This window comes from Sinocyclocheilus grahami, unplaced genomic scaffold, assembly GCF_001515645.1.
Source record: "Sinocyclocheilus grahami isolate Dianchi unplaced genomic scaffold, SAMN03320097.WGS_v1.1 scaffold732.1, whole genome shotgun sequence".
NCBI lineage: Eukaryota > Metazoa > Chordata > Actinopteri > Cypriniformes > Cyprinidae > Sinocyclocheilus > Sinocyclocheilus grahami.
The window spans coordinates 136117-156475 of NW_015505911.1; the positions used below are offsets into that span (position 1 = coordinate 136117).

At 35.9% G+C, this 20359-nt stretch overlaps 1 protein-coding gene across 2 annotated transcripts in view; it reads right to left on the reverse strand.

Annotated features, from left to right (window-relative positions):
- ppp2r2ab (protein phosphatase 2, regulatory subunit B, alpha b) overlaps positions 1 to 15815 on the reverse strand; it is a 23836-nt gene extending 8021 nt beyond the window's left edge. The window contains exons 1-11 of one of the 2 annotated variants that reach the window (XM_016244738.1): positions 15569 to 15617; positions 14629 to 14683; positions 14308 to 14440; positions 11868 to 11945; positions 8635 to 8732; positions 8388 to 8553; positions 6715 to 6827; positions 5717 to 5894; positions 4696 to 4860; positions 4401 to 4570; positions 205 to 296 (exon numbers count right to left, since the gene is read on the reverse strand). In XM_016244738.1, coding sequence (XP_016100224.1) covers positions 205 to 296; positions 4401 to 4570; positions 4696 to 4860; positions 5717 to 5894; positions 6715 to 6827; positions 8388 to 8553; positions 8635 to 8732; positions 11868 to 11945; positions 14308 to 14314 — 1067 coding nt within the window. In that variant the 5' untranslated portion in view covers positions 14315 to 14440; positions 14629 to 14683; positions 15569 to 15617. Of the gene's footprint in view, positions 1 to 204; positions 297 to 4400; positions 4571 to 4695; positions 4861 to 5716; positions 5895 to 6714; positions 6828 to 8387; positions 8554 to 8634; positions 8733 to 11867; positions 11946 to 14307; positions 14441 to 14628; positions 14684 to 15568 lie in introns of both variants that reach the window. The other variant, XM_016244737.1, reaches the window with a different exon arrangement.
- Between the last annotated feature and the right edge of the window lie 4544 nt (positions 15816 to 20359).

Below are 20359 nucleotides of genomic sequence, written 5' to 3' on the forward strand. Positions count from 1 at the left end.
ACTTGAGACAGTCACCACTGATAAGCTATTACTAAATATAATGTATAATTTTAATTTTCTGTAAAGCTACTTTGCCACGATTTGCATCGTGAAAAGCGATATACGAATAAACTTGAATTGAATTGAAATTGCTCTTAAGTGTTTAAATTTAGGACACTCTTCTATTATGGAAATTATATAATACAGGCTCGTGAAAAGTCTAACCTGTCATTTCCGTTCCAGCAGCATTCAAATTTATCAAAGATGCAGTCGTTCTCATAGAGAGAACACAACTTACTCCTGAGGTACTCGTGGACCTGTGGAAGACAAAAACACAACACTATGATCTCCAGTATTAACTTTCACTGCTGTATCAGAGGCAATAAATCAACCTGATGCTCATGTACAGAAAAATGACTCCGTAATCCATGACGACCTCATCTAAGCCATGAATGTTAATCAGAAATATCTGGGTGTGTCAAGATACTCCCAATCGGTTGAGGCAAAACTGCTGACTTGAAGGTTTAACCTTAATCCTACACTTTTAAATAGTGCAGGTAGCGCCCCCTAATGTTGACTAAAGTAGTCTTTTCATACATATACTTTTTCATATAGAATTTTCTGTTTTAATTGTCTGTTAAGAGTGCTGAATGAGTGACAGCAAAACCCAGAAGATTAATTTTCCTATGGGTTTTTAATTACCCCAAAAAGTTAAGTACTCATTTTATTCCAAACACCCTTTCGTAACTTGATGATACTTAGATGTTTTGTTGTAAAACGTAAACTAAACATATATACTTATAACAAACATACATTTAAAAAAATTTTTACATAACTGTTTTGAAATTGTGTTGTAGAGACCCATGTATTGTCAATTTAAATGTACCACATTAAATATATACATTACATTCTAAAATGCTGATCTGCTGTGCAAGAATAATTTCTTATGAATTTTGATGGGAAAACAGTTTGCTGCTTATTATTTTGGCTGAAACAGTGATTTTTTTTTTTTTTTAAACCAATATAATTTTTTTCCAGGATTCTTTGATGACGTGTGTGAGATAGACAGACAGAAAGACACACACAGACAGACAGTCTCTCTATCCGTACATACATATATTTGAATGATATCCATCTTACAATTTTTTTTTTTATCAGACTCCTGTTTAGGTTCAGTAATTTAAATTTATTGGCAATGACAATGCTATTATTAGTCAGTTATTGAAATGCCTTACTTTCAAAAATGTCACTTCAGTCAATTCTTTGTAATTTAAATCACTCCCATAGACAGCAAGGGTACTACCATGATCAACACACAAAAACGTAGCAAGGACATCGGTAAAATAGTTCATGTGTAGGGCTGTCGCGGTGAAGGAATTTCCCTTGTGGTAATTTTGAGTGGCTCAATAGTGCGCAGTATGCGGTATTATCGCTATATATATATACATGTATATATATATATATATATATATATACAAAATCTGTGTGTGTATGTGTTACGATATATCGAGGTCATATTCAGAAACCAATGAAACGGAAACCAAATAGCATTGAAACAGGAAGTGAAGTAAACAAGAGGATGACAAAATAACGATCCACATAACAGAACATAAACCTGACAATAAGAATATTAGGCTATTGTTAGCCTATATGTATAACAGTTCGTTCTGATCCTCGAAATCCGACTGGACAAGAGACTTTCTATTGATATTTCCACCTGCGTGCGTTCTAGACGGGCTGTCAGTCAGTGCAGTTAGACTGTTGCGCCACAAGGTGGTGGAAAGGGACTGTCTTTGAGCGAGTCTTTAAACCGTTCATTTAACTACACGTTCAAAAACGCTGATTTATTCAAAGAGAGACAATGAAAAATGCTGTTGAAATCATTTTAACTTTGAGCGTCATGTTAGAAGGCTCAGCTGACCAATGCGTTGATGCTAAGACAGAGATTTGGCTTTCCTTGGACATAGCAACCTATTTTAACAAATATATATGACTCGCAAGTAATCGCACACGCTCAGTTGATCTCTCTCTCATTCGTTGTCTGTTTAGGCTTGTTAAGTGCAAATCTACGGAGCATCTGTACAAATCATAATGGTACACATTATGTTATCATTACTAACTTATTTAATATTCAGTACACATGCATTAAGTGTAAAACGAGAAGGGCATAACCCCATGAAAAAAGAAAACACGCAAAAATCGCGGTTGCTGCGGTTCTTGCATTCCTCTGCGGTTTGCTCGTCAATAGCGCGGGTATTGCAATATTGCGGTTATCGCGGCAGCCCTATCCATGTGACATCAGGGGTCCAGCGGTAATTTCACAAAGTTACGAGAACACTTTTTATGCGCAAAGAAAACAATAATAACAATTTTTGCTGAACGTAATCAGCGCTGTTCACATTTAGTAGACAGCGTGCGCATGCTGAACGTAAACTGCTCATTACGTTGATTTCGTTCTGGGGTACTCTCCAAAATGGTGGAAGACGGTAACTCGGGGAGAAGAACTGTTGAATGAATTATGCTGTAATGGTTTTCTTTGCGAACAAAAAGTATTCTCGTAGCTTCGTAAAATTACGGTTGAACCCCTGATGTCACATGGACTATTTTACCGATGTCCTTGCTACGTTTCTGTGCGTTGATCATGGTAATATCCTTGCTGTCTATGGAGGGTAAAAGAGCGCTCAGATTTAGGGATGTTCATATTGACCCTTTAACTGTTAACTGAAAGAAAGATTTTTAACCAATTAATACTATAAGTTATACGGTTTAAAAAAAAAATTGTTCACAAATATTTTTACGTTTGCTGCATGGTAAAAGAAAAAATAATGCTATACACAGTATTTGTTTACTCACGGGCGCGTTGAGACGTGCAGCGTGCATACAGACATATTTCTCAGAGCAAGCACCTGCTTCGCCTTCACTTAGTTAACTGATGTAGTATACGTAACACAATGGCAAGTGGCAATATTAGATAAATGGTTACCAGAGAGTGAATCCGTGAGTGAATGTATGTAAATTCTGAATGGATTATATAGTGCGCACCCCTTATAATCACTGGAAATCTGTCACTCATCTTACTGAAGATCATTGCGATCTCACAATTAAGTTAATTAAAAATAATTAAAGAAGCTTTACACTGTACAATTAATCTCTTATTTACATCATGTCTACACTTTCTTTGTTTTAATGAGAGAATTCGCAAACGTGTAGAATTCAGAACACCGGCATTTTTGGTGGTGAGTGGATTGCGTTCATGAAATCAACAGATACATCTGTGATTGGCTATATTGCTCAATGCTGCTGCAAACACGCCGTGAATAGAAACATATGACCAGTGGATGAAAAGTCCCGAACCACAAATTGAGAGGATTTTTGTTATGGTGTTTTTGCCGCGGGTCTAACAGTTAGCAGGCAGCGCTGCATGTCGACATGTTGCTTAAATTTTTTTTTTTAAAAAGACACGTACACTGAGGTAGGCCTGCTATATATTTTTATGTCTGACAGGAAAACAACTATGCCGTTCTTCAAAGCGCATAGAAGGATTCAGTGTGTGTTTTAGTTTTGTCATTTTAATTTGTTAATTATTTGTTTGATATATATTTAGTGTATGCCTACTTATTTTATTCTTTTTTGCTTATATTATTTGATTGTTCTTCTCTGTTCTCAGAAGCGCTGCTGGTGCGTGATAATCTGAGGATGTGTGAATCCAGGTTTTGCTGTTGCTCTGTATGCTGCTGTTTCCATCAAAAATATCTTAATTTGTGTTTCGAAGATGAACGGAGGTCTTACAGGTTTGGAACGACATGAGGGTGAGTAATTAATGACAATTTTCATTTTTTCAACTAACCCTTTAACAAATATAATCATCTTTTGCTCCAGACATGAGGGTGAGTAATTAATGACAATTTTCATTTTTGGGTGAACTAACCCTTTAACAAATATAATCATCTTTTGCTGCAAAAAAAAGTCCACCTCTTTGGACAAGACAAAGTAAACAGTTGCAAAACCATTAAATTAAATAAAATTGGTTTAACTTTTAGGTGACTTATCCCTTTAATGCTTTTTATTATTATTATTATGGAAATATGAAATTACTTTTTTAAATGAAATAAAATATTATAAATTAAAAACAAAAAACTGCCAGTGGATGGCGATAAATATCTTAAGTCATTAATTTCATCATTCATGATTCAGTCATTTATTCATTCGACTGGTTTAAACGGGCGTTTAATGAAGTAAATGTTTATGAATGGGCCGTTAAATCATCGGTTTTCCCATTCATTCAAAAATTGTGCATTGCTTGGAAACACACTACAGCTCTGCTGTGGCTTTATAGGTAATATTTTCATTGGACAAATTGAGCAAAAACAAATGAAATGAAGATCGCTATAGCTAGCTACTCTGTCCATTTATGAACTCACCTGGTATGTCTCAACGGGTCGATTCTCCATGTTGAGATCCCAGATTTTGACGGACAGGTAGTCTCGGGTCATCATGTAGCGGCCGTTGTGACTGAACTTCACGTCTGAGATGGAGGAGATGATTTCAGAAAAGAAAGAGCGGTTGCTGGGGTCCTCAGGTTCTTCGAACACTAGACAAAGCAGAGAAACGAACACCTTTATACGACTAGCACATGACATCACAGTATACACTATTTGGAAAACAATCAAATTGGATTAAGTGGCATATATGATGCAGCCAGCACATATAACTCACATTTAGAGTGCTTGTCACAAAGTGCTGATGCACGCATGTCACATAGGCGGATGGTGCCTTTGCTGCTGCTGTAGACAAACGTGTTACATTGGTGAGGGTGGAACTCTGCGGCTGTGATCACCTCCGTCAGCTCCTCCATGTTGGCTGGTTTTATGTCCACAACATCTGATGCAGAGTTAAAGCCACATATCGTCGCTGAACTGACACACTGACAGGTGTCAATAGACATTTCAACATGACATTCACAACTAGGGATGCACCGATAACACTTTTTCCAGTACTCGCCCGATACCGATAATTTTATTTTTGGTACTTGCCGATACCATTTCACACAGGTTGCTAGATTCACTTTCGCCAGAAAGTCGTGTATGCCCAAGGTTGAAAATAAATGATGTTTATAGTGAATGCCCCTATAAATGGTCTTATTTTTACTATTTAGTTTTAATCCAAATGATGTGTGTGCCAAGTGAGTGAACATCAAAGATCACACAACAGAATTGCGCGCGCTCTCTCTCTCTCTCCCTACCGTTAAGTAACTTGTGCATTGTTTTACTTACTTAGTTTTGACATATATGACCGAACTACTATATATGTCTGTGAGAAAGATATATTCACTCGACAAGCTCGCGCATCTGCGCCGCCACGTGCTCAATCCACTCAGCGTGCTTTGTTTATCAGCTCGCGCATTTCAGCTATACAGGCATTAATACTGAATGTTTAACATTATATTAATTGCATACATATACTTCGTAGTAGACATCCTTAACTCCTTTCTGCTGTCTGTTGTTGGTGTTTCTTTGTTTGAATATGGCGCTTATCACATGCTGTGTGGTATCGGCGTTTGGTATCGGGGCATTTTAACGAGTAAAGGAGACCAGTATCTGGCCCGATACCAGTATCTGGCCCGATACCAGTATCGGTATCGGTGCATCCCTATTCACAACCCAAATCAACAAACACTTAACAACAAAATGCTCCTTTATATTCTCCAAAATAATTCATATTTCCCTTTATAGGATACTGAAGCTGCGGTCTGTGATCTCTAAGTGCCACAGGTTGATGCGCAGGTCATCTGCAGACAGATAGGTCTCGTTGTCGCTGTTGACCGAGATGGAGTTGATGTGGTAGGTGTGGCCGTTGACAAAGACCCGCCGCGGACTGGCCTCCACCATGAGATCCATAGGCCTGAATACTGGCACCTGCACAAAGAGGCCAAACATAATTGCTTTTATGAATATATAACAGTTATTGAGAGCAAAAACACAAATGGAGAGCACATACACACTACCTTTCACAATTTGGGGTTAGTAAGTTGTTTTTGTTTGGGGGTTTTTTTTCAGCAAGGATGCATTAAAGGGATCGTTCACCCAAAAATGAAAGTTCAGTCATTAATTACTCACCCTCATGTCATTCCAAACCTGTAAGACCTTCATTCATCTTCGGAACACAAAATAAGATAAAGTAATGATTGCTGATACAGTTCTAAATTGTAATAATATATCACTATATGTTTGCTTTTACTGTGTATTATTAAAGAAAAAAATTTAAAAATATTACTAAACCCAAATGTTTGAATGGTAGCGCAAATGCATAAAAACGGTTATAATATTCACTAATCTTCGATTATTATAACATATTATATAAGGGTAGATTTTATGTCAATATCAATGTTCTTGAGTAGGGCTGTGACGATAAATTGATGCAGAATCGATTAGTGGATTGAGACTTGAGATCTTCCAAATGCATCGCGATTCTCTCCTGAATCGATTCTGAGCTTAGATTTTAACAGTAGATGGCGCTCTAATCTAGTTTTTATCCACACACTCAAATGCTCACGAAGAAGAGTGCTGAAGAGCGCTAGAGTTGTGCTGAAGAGTCGTGTAATTTCACCTCGGCTCAGAATGCTTTTATGACACGAGATTAATGTAAACACAGCCCACTGTGAACGTCTTTGTAATTCGCTTCAACCTTTTCGAATTTTATTTTATTTATTATTTGGAAACAAGCATTGTTTCTCACCCGTAGAGTTGTGATGGTAGCAGCATCTCTGTAGCGCCCATCCTCCTCTTTAAGATTGTATCCCTCTGGTCTCTTGTCACGTTCACTGATCTTCCACAACTTTATAGTTTTATCTGCAATCGAAAGTACAGAATAACATCAGCTTCTAATGAGGGATCTGCCCTCTGACTCATGCTAAAAATAATTGTGAGAGCCACAAAGAAAAAACCCCCAAGCCTATTTCCATGAGTAATAAGAGGTAGTTTGACTGGCATAACGAATCAAGTTGACAGTTCACCAAATTTTGAAAACATCTGGACATTTTTCCCACATCTAATCTGAACTCTGTCCCACAAATATCTTCCTTCAGTGTGTGGGTGAGCAGAAGATCGGCACTCAGTCTATTCAAGTCTTAAATACACACCGGTTGCATAACATGTCGGAGAGTTTGTATTTATAGACAGCATGGAGATGCATCAGTGAGTCAGGGAAAAATCTGGAGAATTTGCAGAGCTCACATCAACTCACAGAAGTTATTAAAAGCGTCTCCAGTTGAAAATATCGATTTGGTATTGACTGTATTGTAAGTATAAATCAGTCTGTATAGTGCTGCACTTTTAAAGCCATAGGACCAAAAGAAGTAACCCCAAAGATTTCAAGTAATTGTTTAACATTTCAATTCAAAAGTGATTAAAAAAAATTATAATAATAAATCCCAGCATGCATTGCCATATAAATTAATGATACATTAGTTTGTGATACAGGACGGCAATTTTGCAATTTGCAGGGACTTAAAAGTTTATTTGATATTAAGAGTCATATAAAACCATATACAAGAATTAAGTCTTAATAAAAAAATAATAAATAAAAGCATTGTGTTGCTAATTGGGTATTTGTTAGCAAAACAATAAATAAATGAATACATAAATGTAATAAAAACTGTAGTTGTCTTGACAACAATTTATTAAATGAATGAACCAAGACAGACATATTTTATGTTTTAAATGAACTAAATAAATTAATAATAAAACAATCCACTATGTTTTTGTGAATCACAGTAATGTAAAACCTTGGAATTATCTGCATCTGGTAGATATTCTCAGCAAATACTCATACACAATTATTTTTTAAATAATTTAACATGCACTTTAAAAAAAACAAAACACATATAGCCCTAAAAATGAATAATAAATGTAATACATATTTTTATATGACAAAGTAAAACATAATATTCAATCTTTTTACTTAGATTTTTATTTTATTTTTTTTTAAGTTATATATTACTTTTTTAGAGAGAATTTTAGAACTAGATTTTTATTTATTTATTTTTTATTATTAATTAGATGCATCTTTTTTGGAGGATTTTAGAATGAGAATTGTTCATTTGGCTTTTTTTATATAATAAATTACAACGTTTTGGGGAGAATTTTAGAAATAGATTTGTACATTTTGTTTTATTTTCTTTTTGATTATAAATATCATTTTTTGGGGAGAATTTTAGAATTACAAATTGTTTTTAAATTATAAATGACAATCTGCCATTTTATATCTAATAAACCCCCAGCATTTCTATTATGAAATCCTAGGGTTCAAGGTTCGCATTACATATTCATCTCCATCCTTCAGTAAAATAAAGAGATTTGATTGGTCTGCGCTAACAATAAGACTCCACAGAGCCCCACTACTCTACTAACCATTTGTGGACAACAAAAATTGTGCAGCGTTCTTTTGTGGTAGCCAGCGGATCTTGTTAATCTTTTCCTCGATTTCCAAGCTCTTCAGGTAGTCGAACTCAGGCTCGTGGCTCTGAAATGTGCTGTAAACATTGTATTCACTACGGCACTGTGGCTGACTCTTGTTCTGCAAAAAGAAAAGCACGTTTTTGTGAGAAAGACATTGAAAGCGGATATAATGTTACTATGAAACGGCCTGATCCTTCACCTCAGTCTCTTGCTGGAAGATGACAACTCGACCGCCTTTATCCCCTGTGGCTAGCAGCTCCCCTGAGTGGTTGAACTCCACAGTAGAGATGATATCGGCTGTAGGACGGGCAGAAACAGACACATCTGTCAGATTTCCTCCCCCCTCGTCCCCCCAAAAGATATACACAACTGATCCATCTCAACAGCAACAGGGATCTTGCCAAAAACACCCTCCGCCGTCATAATTTAATGTGCGATTTGCTTCAAACACATTTAACCTCAAAAGTCAGAGAGTCACTGACTGACTCAACGAGATGAATCTTTAAATAAAAAGGCACCGTGACATGCAGATCTGTAACCCAGATTCCTGCCGCAATATATGCTCCTGAGACGATGGGCTGTAGACTGACTCACAGCAATTTAACCCTTTATAAACCAGTAGAGCAGAAGAAAGCAGGAGAAAAGCAGAATGCAACGGCCCTTTGTTTAAGTCTAACCTCCCTGGGGGCCAAAACTGAAACAAAGTCACTGAATCAAGCCTGAAGACTTTGATAAGAGGCCTGTAAAATACAAACTGGAGACTTGAGGTGAAGATCTGCTTGGACTTTAGGTTTGCATAAGAACTTTCTTTTTATCCATGTGGCATCATGAAATATTACACATTTACAGCTATAAATGACAGGTAGTAGGGCTGGGTGATATATTGAATATTTATGATATATTCAGTGTAATATAATTGGGTGTAATAATATATTGTGTCACAATATGTCGCAACACAAAAAATGCAAGAAAACAACAAAATGTATTGTGCAAAGTTCACCCAAAATGAAAGTTTAGACATTTAGGATTTTATTTAAACAAAAACACGGATAAACGAACTAATAAACGTTTTAAACGTATGTTGTCAGGGAGAGAGACTGCAAGCATATGTCTCTAACATATTTCTGTATTTTTAGTGAAGCAGAACCACGAATATTTCGATTCTTGTTAATGAATGGTACTTTTTGTTAACTGTTTATTGTATGTCTTAGAAGTAATAATAAAAAGTAACATTTAAACTCTATTCCGGCTTTGTTAAAGTATTGTGAGAGTACTGTATTGTATTGTGAGATCAGCATCACGTTTTGAACCAAATCATGACACGAGTGTATCGTTACACACCTATATTCTATATTTTGTCTGTTATATAATTAACCAACATCATGAATAGTATGACATTTTTGGGTCATGAAGTTTACTGAAAATAGACTGGTGTCAGTAGACTAGTTTCTCATCTAGACCGGTTTTCTGCATTTTTGCAATGATTTTGAAGGAAAATCTGTTTAAACATGGAAAAATGGATTTAGAGGGTTAGTTCACCCAAAAACGAAAATTCTGTCATTAATTACTCGTTCTAAACCCATAAGACCTCCGTTCATCTTCGTAAACCGCGTATGCTATTCTGTGTCAGCTGCGTCACGCGGATATGTTTTCTAAGTTGTTTTTATGCTTTGATTTGAATGAAAACAGCATATCCGCATGACGCCGCTGACACAGAATAGCGTACGCTGTTTGCATTCAGTGGATATTCTCCATAATGAATGGTACTTTTTGTTAACTGTTTATTGTATGTCTTAGAAGTAATAATAAAAAGTAACATTTAAACTCTATTCCGGCTTTGTTAAAGTATTGTGAGAGTACTGTATTGTATTGTGAGATCAGCATCACGTTTTGAACCAAATCATGACACGAGTGTATCGTTACACACCTATATTCTATATTTTGTCTGTTATATAATTAACCAACATCATGAATAGTATGACATTTTTGGGTCATGAAGTTTACTGAAAATAGACTGGTGTCAGTAGACTAGTTTCTCATCTAGACCGGTTTTCTGCATTTTTGCAATGATTTTGAAGGAAAATCTGTTTAAACATGGAAAAATGGATTTAGAGGGTTAGTTCACCCAAAAACGAAAATTCTGTCATTAATTACTCGTTCTAAACCCATAAGACCTCCGTTCATCTTCGTAAACCGCGTATGCTATTCTGTGTCAGCTGCGTCATGCGGATACGTTTTCTAAGTTGTTTTTATGCTTTGATTTGAATGAAAACAGCATATCCGCGTGACGCCGCTGACACAGAATAGCGTACGCTGTTTGCATTCAGTGGATATTCTCCAAAATGGCACCAGGCTGACGCGGACGAGACGAATTGTTGAATAAAGTCGTTATTTTTGTTTTCTTTGCGTACAAAAAGTATTCTCGTAGCTTCGTAAAATTACGGTTGATCCCCTGATGTCACATGGATTATTTTACCGATCTCCTTGCTACATTTCTGGACCGTGATCGTGGTAATTACATTGCTGCCTATTGGAGGGTCAGAGAGCTCTCAGAATTCATTAAAAATATCTTAATTTGTGTTCTTACGGGTTTAGAACAACATGAGGGAAAGTAATTAATGACAGAATTTTCATTTTTGGGTGAACTATCCCTTTAAATATGTGTTAAGCACAGCTGAAAGTATTACATTACTGGCAGCACAAAGCAAGATTAAATTAGTCAAACTATTTATGAGGCTTCTTATAAATACTAGAAGATTGGAATATTTCCATTTTCTGATTTAAGTCTCAGTCGCAAACATGCAGAGAGCTGCATTCATCATGTTTTAATCAACCCATTCAAATCAGATTATCTTGTGGTGGGAAAAAAATCATGAAATTCAACATGTGGAGTATTACATTCTTTTTTTCTGTAAAAATGTATGATCATAAACATTGATATGTATTACTATGTATTTATATAAATGGAGGAAATACTTAAAAAATACTTACATTATATTATATTATATTAACAATCCTTATATAAATGTAAGGGTGTATATTAAATTTCAAGTAGATTCCAATAAGCCAATAATTTTTCTCATGTGACTGCTGATAAGATAAATGCACAATTAAACATACAATATCAAATTACAAAAAAAAAAAAGTTGAAATATTGTGAACGGGTGGCTTCAACAAAAGCACCACTCATTAAAAACACTGGAGCTCACAACAGTTCTGCCTTTAAAGGTTTATAAGCCATCATAAAAATATATTTGCTTATGGAGAAAGAGGATGGTTTTTACTTCTGGATCCCAACTGTTGCACTCTATAGTGTCTATCATGTCACTGGGGACACACTAACATCCTTTGCACACTTTTGACTCTCCACATAAAGTCTGGTCCATAAATCACCTGATTATACTTGAAGAGACTATTCGGACCGGTACTCACCTTCGGCTACGTCATCATCGATCGCACCTTTCACTTGTGAAAAGCACCACTGCACATCGTTTCCCCCGCCTCCGGCTCCTGAAACCACAAAACGCCAGTTAAACTTTGTTGCAGCCCACATAGAAAAATTTACCTTAGACAAGGCTGGGGAAGATATTTTTGATGGTTTTAGAAATCTCAAATCTATTAGGAACTTTTAACTGACCGTTCGCAAAGACTCCCCCTTCTTAGTTACTGTTGCTATCCCCGACAATCAATGCCACTCTCACTACACACGTTCTCAGGCAGTGAAAAATACGTCGCACAGCAAATAGGAAACTGACAACGTGCAGACATACAATACAGAGCAGACTACTTCTGATATGAAACAAGGTCTCAGGACTCTCAGCTTTCAAATTGTCATTTTTAAAGAAATTCACACTCAGTAGTCAACATATTCTGTTACACCAAATACACCAAATAATGATCTTCAAAAAAGCATCATATGACCCCTTTAAGCGCTGCAAGCCATGCAAATGCGGCGGACATGACCTGACATATTACCATTACTGTGGCAGCCAACAACAGTACAGCTTAACCCTCCGCAGATATTTATATTGAAAAAGTTTAAATTCAGTCGATCTTTTTACCCGTTTACTTAAAATGATGGAATGAATGATCTTTTTCTTAATTACATTTACAAGGAAAAAATAACTTCTTTTTTTTTACCCCAACAAAATGTCACGTAGGGCTGCAAAACGATTAATCGCGATTAATTGCATTCAAAATAAAAGTTCAACTGTATATGTATGTGTACTGTGTATATTTATTATGTATATATACACATACATGTTAGATTATATAAATGATATACAAGTATAAACATATATACACACACATACAAATATATGCATATATGTGTGTGTATTTATATATACATAAATACACAGTACACACACATATAGTATGTGAACAAACTTACTTTGAATGCGATTAATCGGTTTGCAGCCCTAATTTCATGTATACTTAAAAGTACAAAATTCATGTCATAGGTCATCAGGACTTTTCTCAAAGATTCTAAAATAAAAACAGGACTTTTCTTTATCCTATTATAACTAACAAGCCAGCCAATCATTATTTTACAGTAAATACAATAAAGGCAGCATTTTTAGGAATTGTTCAAACTTACAAATTATTCACTTGGCTATACAGAGAGAAAGAGACGTTCGAGAGCATTTCTGAAAGTATCTGAACAATTTCTTGGAATTATTATTATTATTTTTTAATCTACATACGTTTAGTCAAATGAAAATAAATATATATAAATATTAGTGAGGTCAAACAATTAATCGCATTGCAAAAAGAAAGTTTTTGTTTGCATAATACGCGTGTACTGTGTATATTTATTATGTATATGCGCATTTATATATTTCAGAAAAATGTTGCTTATATTAAATATATTTATTTATAATATAAATTAAATGAATATAAATATTGACATGTAAATGTTTTCAAAATATATACGGTATGTATGTGCATTTATATATACATAATAAATATACACAGAACACACATTATGCAAACAAAAACTTTTATTTTGCATGCGATTAATTAATCGTTTGACAGCACTAATGACTATTATATGATGAATATATATATATATAAATATATACACACACTTTCAAATACATAACACAATAATAAAAGATATATAATCACAAATATGTCATTAAACCCATAATCGACAATAATTATGTCTGTGGAGGGTTGATTTTTTTTTTCATTCAGTGCAAAGTGAATCCTCCCACCGCGTAGCGTAACGACTGATCTGACCGATTCTGTTGAGAATTATTCCGATGGACTGAAATCTCATAACCAGCAACATATTGAGGATTGTGATCGCTGCGGATGCTGGTGGTTCTCACGGTGTGACTGCACAGGACTCTGCAGATGCCGGTTACATTTCGCTACTTTAATGGAGGTGATTTAAAGAGGCCGAGATGTCGAGCACATTTATACTCCAGGCCAGGTGATACATATACACAGAGAAAGAGAAGCGGAACTCGTTGCCCAACACCCATTCATTTTCACAACTGACATATTAAACCCCACGTAGCGTTAGCCCGACCGCGCTAACAATGCTGAGTGGGTTTCCACGCAAATGCAGCTCATCACTAAAACACCCTGCGCTCTGGGCCACTCGTGATCACAGAGCAGCCTCAGTACTCAAACGATCGCCACAGTGTGAATAAAGCCCGATCCAAATCAGTTTAGCCGATTTGCTGGCTACCTGGAGGGAAACGAGGCAGCTAAGAGGCTAGGCTACTGTCAGCGGATCAGTAATGCCGATGATTGCTTCAGTACGACCGCTGCACTCACTGTAACAAATCGAAGCTATTGCTATAACATAATAGACTTCATACAATCTTTGCTTGAGCAGCTCATAAACTTGCCAAGTTACCTGCCATGGCGAGAGTGGCGATGTCGGACCCTAGTCTTGATAAAGCAGTGTGAAGGCAGCGACCAGAGCACGATTTCCAAGAGAGTCGCCGGAAATGCCGTTTTTCAAAATAAAAGCGCTTGGACGAGAGATTCTGAAAAATGGAACAGAAATGCAATTAATAGCATAAAACTAGATTTAATATGAAAAGTGAGCGATTATCAGATTAACAGCTAGATATCCTGAATTCTATGAATTAGTCAAGCAAGTAAGCACAGGAAAACCCTGCAAGGAAGCGATTGCATTAATTATTCTGCGAATCTTGGGAGCACCAAAAGTCACCCGTTTTTTTTCTTCTTCTTCCCATAATAGTTTTCCAGGAGGCACTTCTAGGGTCCTGTATGTTTACATGCATTCATAAACTACATGCCCGAGTCCCAATGTGCATACTATCCATCCTAAATTCTGTGATATTAGTATTTTTCAATACTATTTAGGGCATATAGGGTGGATAGTATGCACATTGGGACGCAGGGTATATCTTCACAACGCAATGTTTCTGGAAATCTGTACTGTCTACTGTACCTGGGTGTGTATTCATGCACTTTATTTAATATTGCTGATGTTTTTGCAGCCAGCGGGGCTGTAACATTATTTATCATAAAACTTAGTAGTGGTAAACGATACTGAAATATTAATACTGCTGAAGCTAAATGATGCCAAAGAGCTTCATAAGGAGTTTAGTTTGAATTGCCACAGTGCAGTGGAGCAATGCCCATTTTATTATATCTAATGATGCTTGATACATAAAGATGCGCCAACATTAGACGTTCCTTTTAATATATATATATATATAGTCATTATACATTTAGAAAATATTAAATTAATCAATCTGCCTTAAATCTGTTAATTATGAATAAATTACATTAAGATCTTGAAACCTAAGTTAAAGTGCAATGTATTTAGATTATTAATAAATAACTGATATACCATATAAAACGGGGTTACACCATTTTGAAAATAAAATATGTATCTTCCATTACATAAAAAAAGTAAGTAACGACATTATTTTGTTATTCGTCTTTATTTGACATTAGTTTGTCACAATTACAATAAAGTGGCCTGAGATAATTCTCTAAAGTATTAATGCTTAAAATGTAGGCATATTAAAACTTACAACGATGTGCATATAAAATGTTATTAAAAGCTTAGATTATTCTAGCTGTATTTTGAAGGAAAAGTACGCGCTCGGGCCCGCTATTACGTCACTTCCGGCTCTTACCTTCGCTTGATGCTGCTAATTTTTGCTAACAGAACTGTCCAGATAACTTTGCCGGATTCATTTTATTGCAAGCAGTTCGTCTGGGAATGGATGAAGACGGACCTCAGAAAGAAGCTCTTTTCAGTAGTCCTTTCGTTTACGCCTAAATCTTAAGGTCCTAAGGCTTTCTTCCTGCGACCCAGCCTCCTCACAGCTCTGTTCTCCTGCACTTCTCTCAACATTCAAAATGGCGCAGCCCCGCCCTGTAGTGACGTCACCGGCTCTGGCCATTCATTACTGGATGCTGGGGGCAATGACGTAACTACACTGCTTTTGCCTGGCTGTGTGGGCGGCTGTGAAATTACACACAAACCGAACACAAGCATTCGGCACATAGCCTAGGTTATCATAATGTGGTTGAATGTTTGTGTAAATATAGTTAAATACAAATATTTGTTCATATTATTTGTGTGTGTGTGATGTGACTGAATGTTTGATTTTTGTCTAAATATAGTTTAAATATATATTTGGTTAAAATATCAAATATTTTACATATTTTAAATGTATATTTATAAGACCAAAGACTGTCAAAAACAACCTTGCAATTGTTTTTCGTAACAATAAACTGGCACTCATACAATTAACAAGTTGTCTAAAATATATGTGATACTTTCAGGGATTCTCATTAACCTTAGCTTTAATTACTAAACAAGCTCAATTTCACCCACTAACAAAATATTTTTTTCACACCCAGAACAGGTACAGGCAACTGACATGCTCAACAAACACAATACATCTCTTTTTATTATGTAAGTATGCATGATGCTGTAGGCTAAAAGCCAGGTGCACAGTAATAAAGCATTTCTTCGGTTCTGAGAGACGTAGAGAGACAAGGCAGTTGGTCCAAAATAAATAAATAAATAGATAAATCCTACACAGATAAATAGATTTTTAACTGATTTATAATGTATAAACTTTATGTGTGTATATATATATATATATATATTTCTAATCAAATTTAGATTTTTTTCCCAACAAAAAGTAATAATAATAAAAATGTATAAAGAAATATTTTAAAATAAAATAAATAATTAAATAACATTAGTACTGGTTGGTTTGGTTCATGAGTATAATGGACTTGTTTATTATTGAAATAAAATTATGTGGGAATGGCAAATGGGAAAAAATATGGTTACACTTTATTTTAAGGTGTCCTTGTTACAGTGTAATTATACATTTAAGTACTGAGTAATATTAATTAACTACATGTACATGTACTTATGGTTAAGGTTAGGATTAGGGTTTGTTTTAGGATTGCATGTAATTATGCATACTTTATTATAATAGTAAGTACATGTAACGTATAATAAGGAGACCTTCTGTAAAAAAAAACTTCTGTAAACAAGGTGAAGGAGAGTTTAGTCATTGTGTGCGAAATGACTTTTTGACCTTTGAGCTGTACCTCAGGTTAAATTGGGTTGTGCTGCCGTTCTGTGAAACGAGTGATAAAATGTTGTGAAAAACAAAGTACATTTTATATGAAACTTAGTTCATAAGCAATAGATTGCAGGCGTATGTGACACGTAATGGCATGACTAGCTGAGCTCTTTCCATTCAGAACGTCTTTTAAATCACATATCAATTCACATATGGACACGAGATTACAAAGAATAAAAGATTACAGATTCTCGCCGCAAGCCAAAACAGCGATTAGGGGACGGCACATTCTGAAGGATGTTCTGGTAAACATAACAAGGAATATGGTAACAGATGGTTGCATTGCCCATCCAACAGACTTTTTGGCAGTGCTGCTCAAAAACTCCTAACAAATGTGTACAGCACGGATGAAATGAAAAACTAGCAGCAGGTGGCAGTCTTGCACCATCGAAATAATTCGGTATTGATCCAACCTTGCTGAACAGTGAGCAGATTTCTCTCCCAGACCATAAACTATTGCATTATTTCCTCAAAACTGATTTTGGATCAGTCTAAATGGATAAGCGCTGCCAATACCGGCATTACAAGAGTAGAAAAGCATTAGATGCAACCAGGAAGAAGGGCATCATCATTTCGCCTTCTCAATGTGATGGCGGCTAAAATCTAATACACTTCACTACTGATATTTGCAATAGGTTTAGCACTGAAGTTTAAAGATATGAGAAGAAAAACAGCCTGGGTGCTACCAGCAGACTATACAGGGCAGTGCATTTGGCATTCAGATGCTCTTGGATCGGCCTCTGGTGTTGACAGACTTTTGAGGGACGGCGGTTTAATTACAATGTGAAGAGGAACGCTCACACACGAGTGCCAGACCTCCAGGACACTCGGGCTGCCAGGGCTCCGAACTTAACCACTGCAGTCATCCATTCCAGAGAGAAGCTCCCTCCACTGAGGAATATCTGCTCTGATTGCCCTTGCTGCAATGTGCCAGAGCCGGGCTTTTTGTAAACAGCCCTGAAACATTTCATGTGGCGGGTTTCAGAGAGATGAGATGAGCAATTTTTAAATGAGCACTTTCACTACTGATAGCCTTTTAACTTGCAGTAGATACAGTGCCAATCAAGGTTATCAGGGTTTTGCATTTTTAACAGAAACACAGTGAAATGATTGCCATGACAACACAACTCGTGATTATATAACTCAGTTAGATGGTCATGTGATGCATGTGATAACAACATGTGGGATCGCCAATCAATCAATCAAACAATTAGTGCTGTCAAATGATTAATCGCGATTAATCGCATCCAAAATAAAAGTTTTTTGTTTACATAATATGTGTGTGTGCACTGTGTATATTTATTACTTGTATATAAATACACACACATACATGTATATATTTCAGAAATTTTTTTTTTATGTTTGTATTTTAAATATATTTATAACATAATATAAATTATATGAATATAAATATATACATGTAAATATATGTAAATATTTTCAAAATATACACTGTATGTGTGTGTATACACAGTACACACACATTTATTATGTATACAAAATCTTTTATTTTGGATACGATTAATCACGAAAGAATATCTGTAAAGTTGCAAAGACTAAAGTCTCAAATCCAAAGAGATATTCTTTATAAAAGTTAAGAGTCAGCCACACCTACCTAAAACGGCTCGTTTTAACACGCCCCCACATGTCTACGTCACGATGTGGGAAGATTTGCATAACGCCGCCCAAATGTTCACGCAAAGAAAGAAGGCTTAACTTTTATTCTCGCTGTAGTATTGTTGTTTCCGCCGCCATGTCGTGAAGGCGCCGCGCTGTTCCTCACTCTAGCCCCCGGCCTCTGCTCACTGTAGGCTTCCGTGTGTGACGATGTTTCGTTGCGAAAGCGAAACTACTTTGTTTGGTCTTCCAAAAATGGACACGACTAGAAATCAGTGGTTAAATTGTATTTACAACACTGTTCCAGAACAGTTCAACCCAAATATTCAGATGTGTGCAGCACATTTTATGGAGGACTGTTTCCTGATCCTGGTAGAGTAGACTACAATGCCGGCTGTTCTGACTCAAAGACTGTAAGTACGTTTTTTTATATTTAAAGATGTTTTATATTTTATATATTTAAAGCGGGTTTTTTGGGCAGTGTAGAGTAGGGCTTGTTGTTTGTCATTTCTCCGATCACAAATGCAGACCTGGTTTTATGTTTTCGCGGCACGATGCAACGCAACGCGTAAAAAGACAGTATAAGTCATTATAATCCATAATTATGTCCCCACTGGATGCAACGAATGCCTCGTTTATAATGGGTTTTCATGTTTTTGAATCATCGCTCCGGCCTGACAGGGCATCATCACAATATGGGGAGGGGCGTAACATTTCCGTCTCACGCTTGAGGTATTCGGCCAATCACAACGCACTGGATAGCTGGCCAATCACAGCACACCTCGCTTTTTTAGACCGATGAGCTTTGTAAAAATCGACGCGTTTCAGAAAGGCGGGGCAATAATGTACAGTATGTGGAAAATAATGTGTTTTTTTAACCTTAAACCGCATAAACATTTCATTACACCAAATACACAAAATACTGTTCTTTTTAGCAGCATCAAAAAAAAAGATTGGCACTGAGGCGGCTTTTTATTTACGAAGAACCAAAAGAGGCATCAGAGAAGAAATAGTTTAAAGGTCCACTCAGTAATTAATTCCTCATTTAAAGGCTTTCCCCTACAGAAATTAACAGCACTTTTGTAAAACATGTTTAATAGCATATACACTTGCATTATGAAAACTCATCAAATCAGATTTGTGTTGCACAGTGTGGGTCCTCTCATGGGGGCAGACATGTTGAGATCACATGATGAGATGGCTTTATCTAATAATAAATTAATCAAATATATTAATCATGTATTAAACAAACTGTTTTTTAACTATATAATTTGTAACTGAAAACTGTGATGCTTTTGTATTACAGCATTTTGCTTTTGTTTTCAGTTTCATGATCACGTTTTAAAACCGATCTTCATTTTCGATTTGGATAATAACCCTGGTGCCAATGAGAGATGCTCATCACTGTCCACATTTACAAGTGTCATGCAGAGAAATATGCTCATCTATGGAATGTGTTGCTATTGACTGTGTTTGTGGAACTCATTTGGTGATAAGAATGTCCTTCTTTCAGTAGCATCATTAGCACACCAGATGCCATTTAGATTACAATGAACTCAAGTCACAATTAATATTGGTTTAATTAAGTAAACAATCCTATAATTGAGGAATGGTTTAACTGGTTTATCTCAAGGAAAGTTTGAAGCTACGTCCACATTAATCCAGATATATTTGATAAAAAGCGTTTTTAAGTGTTCT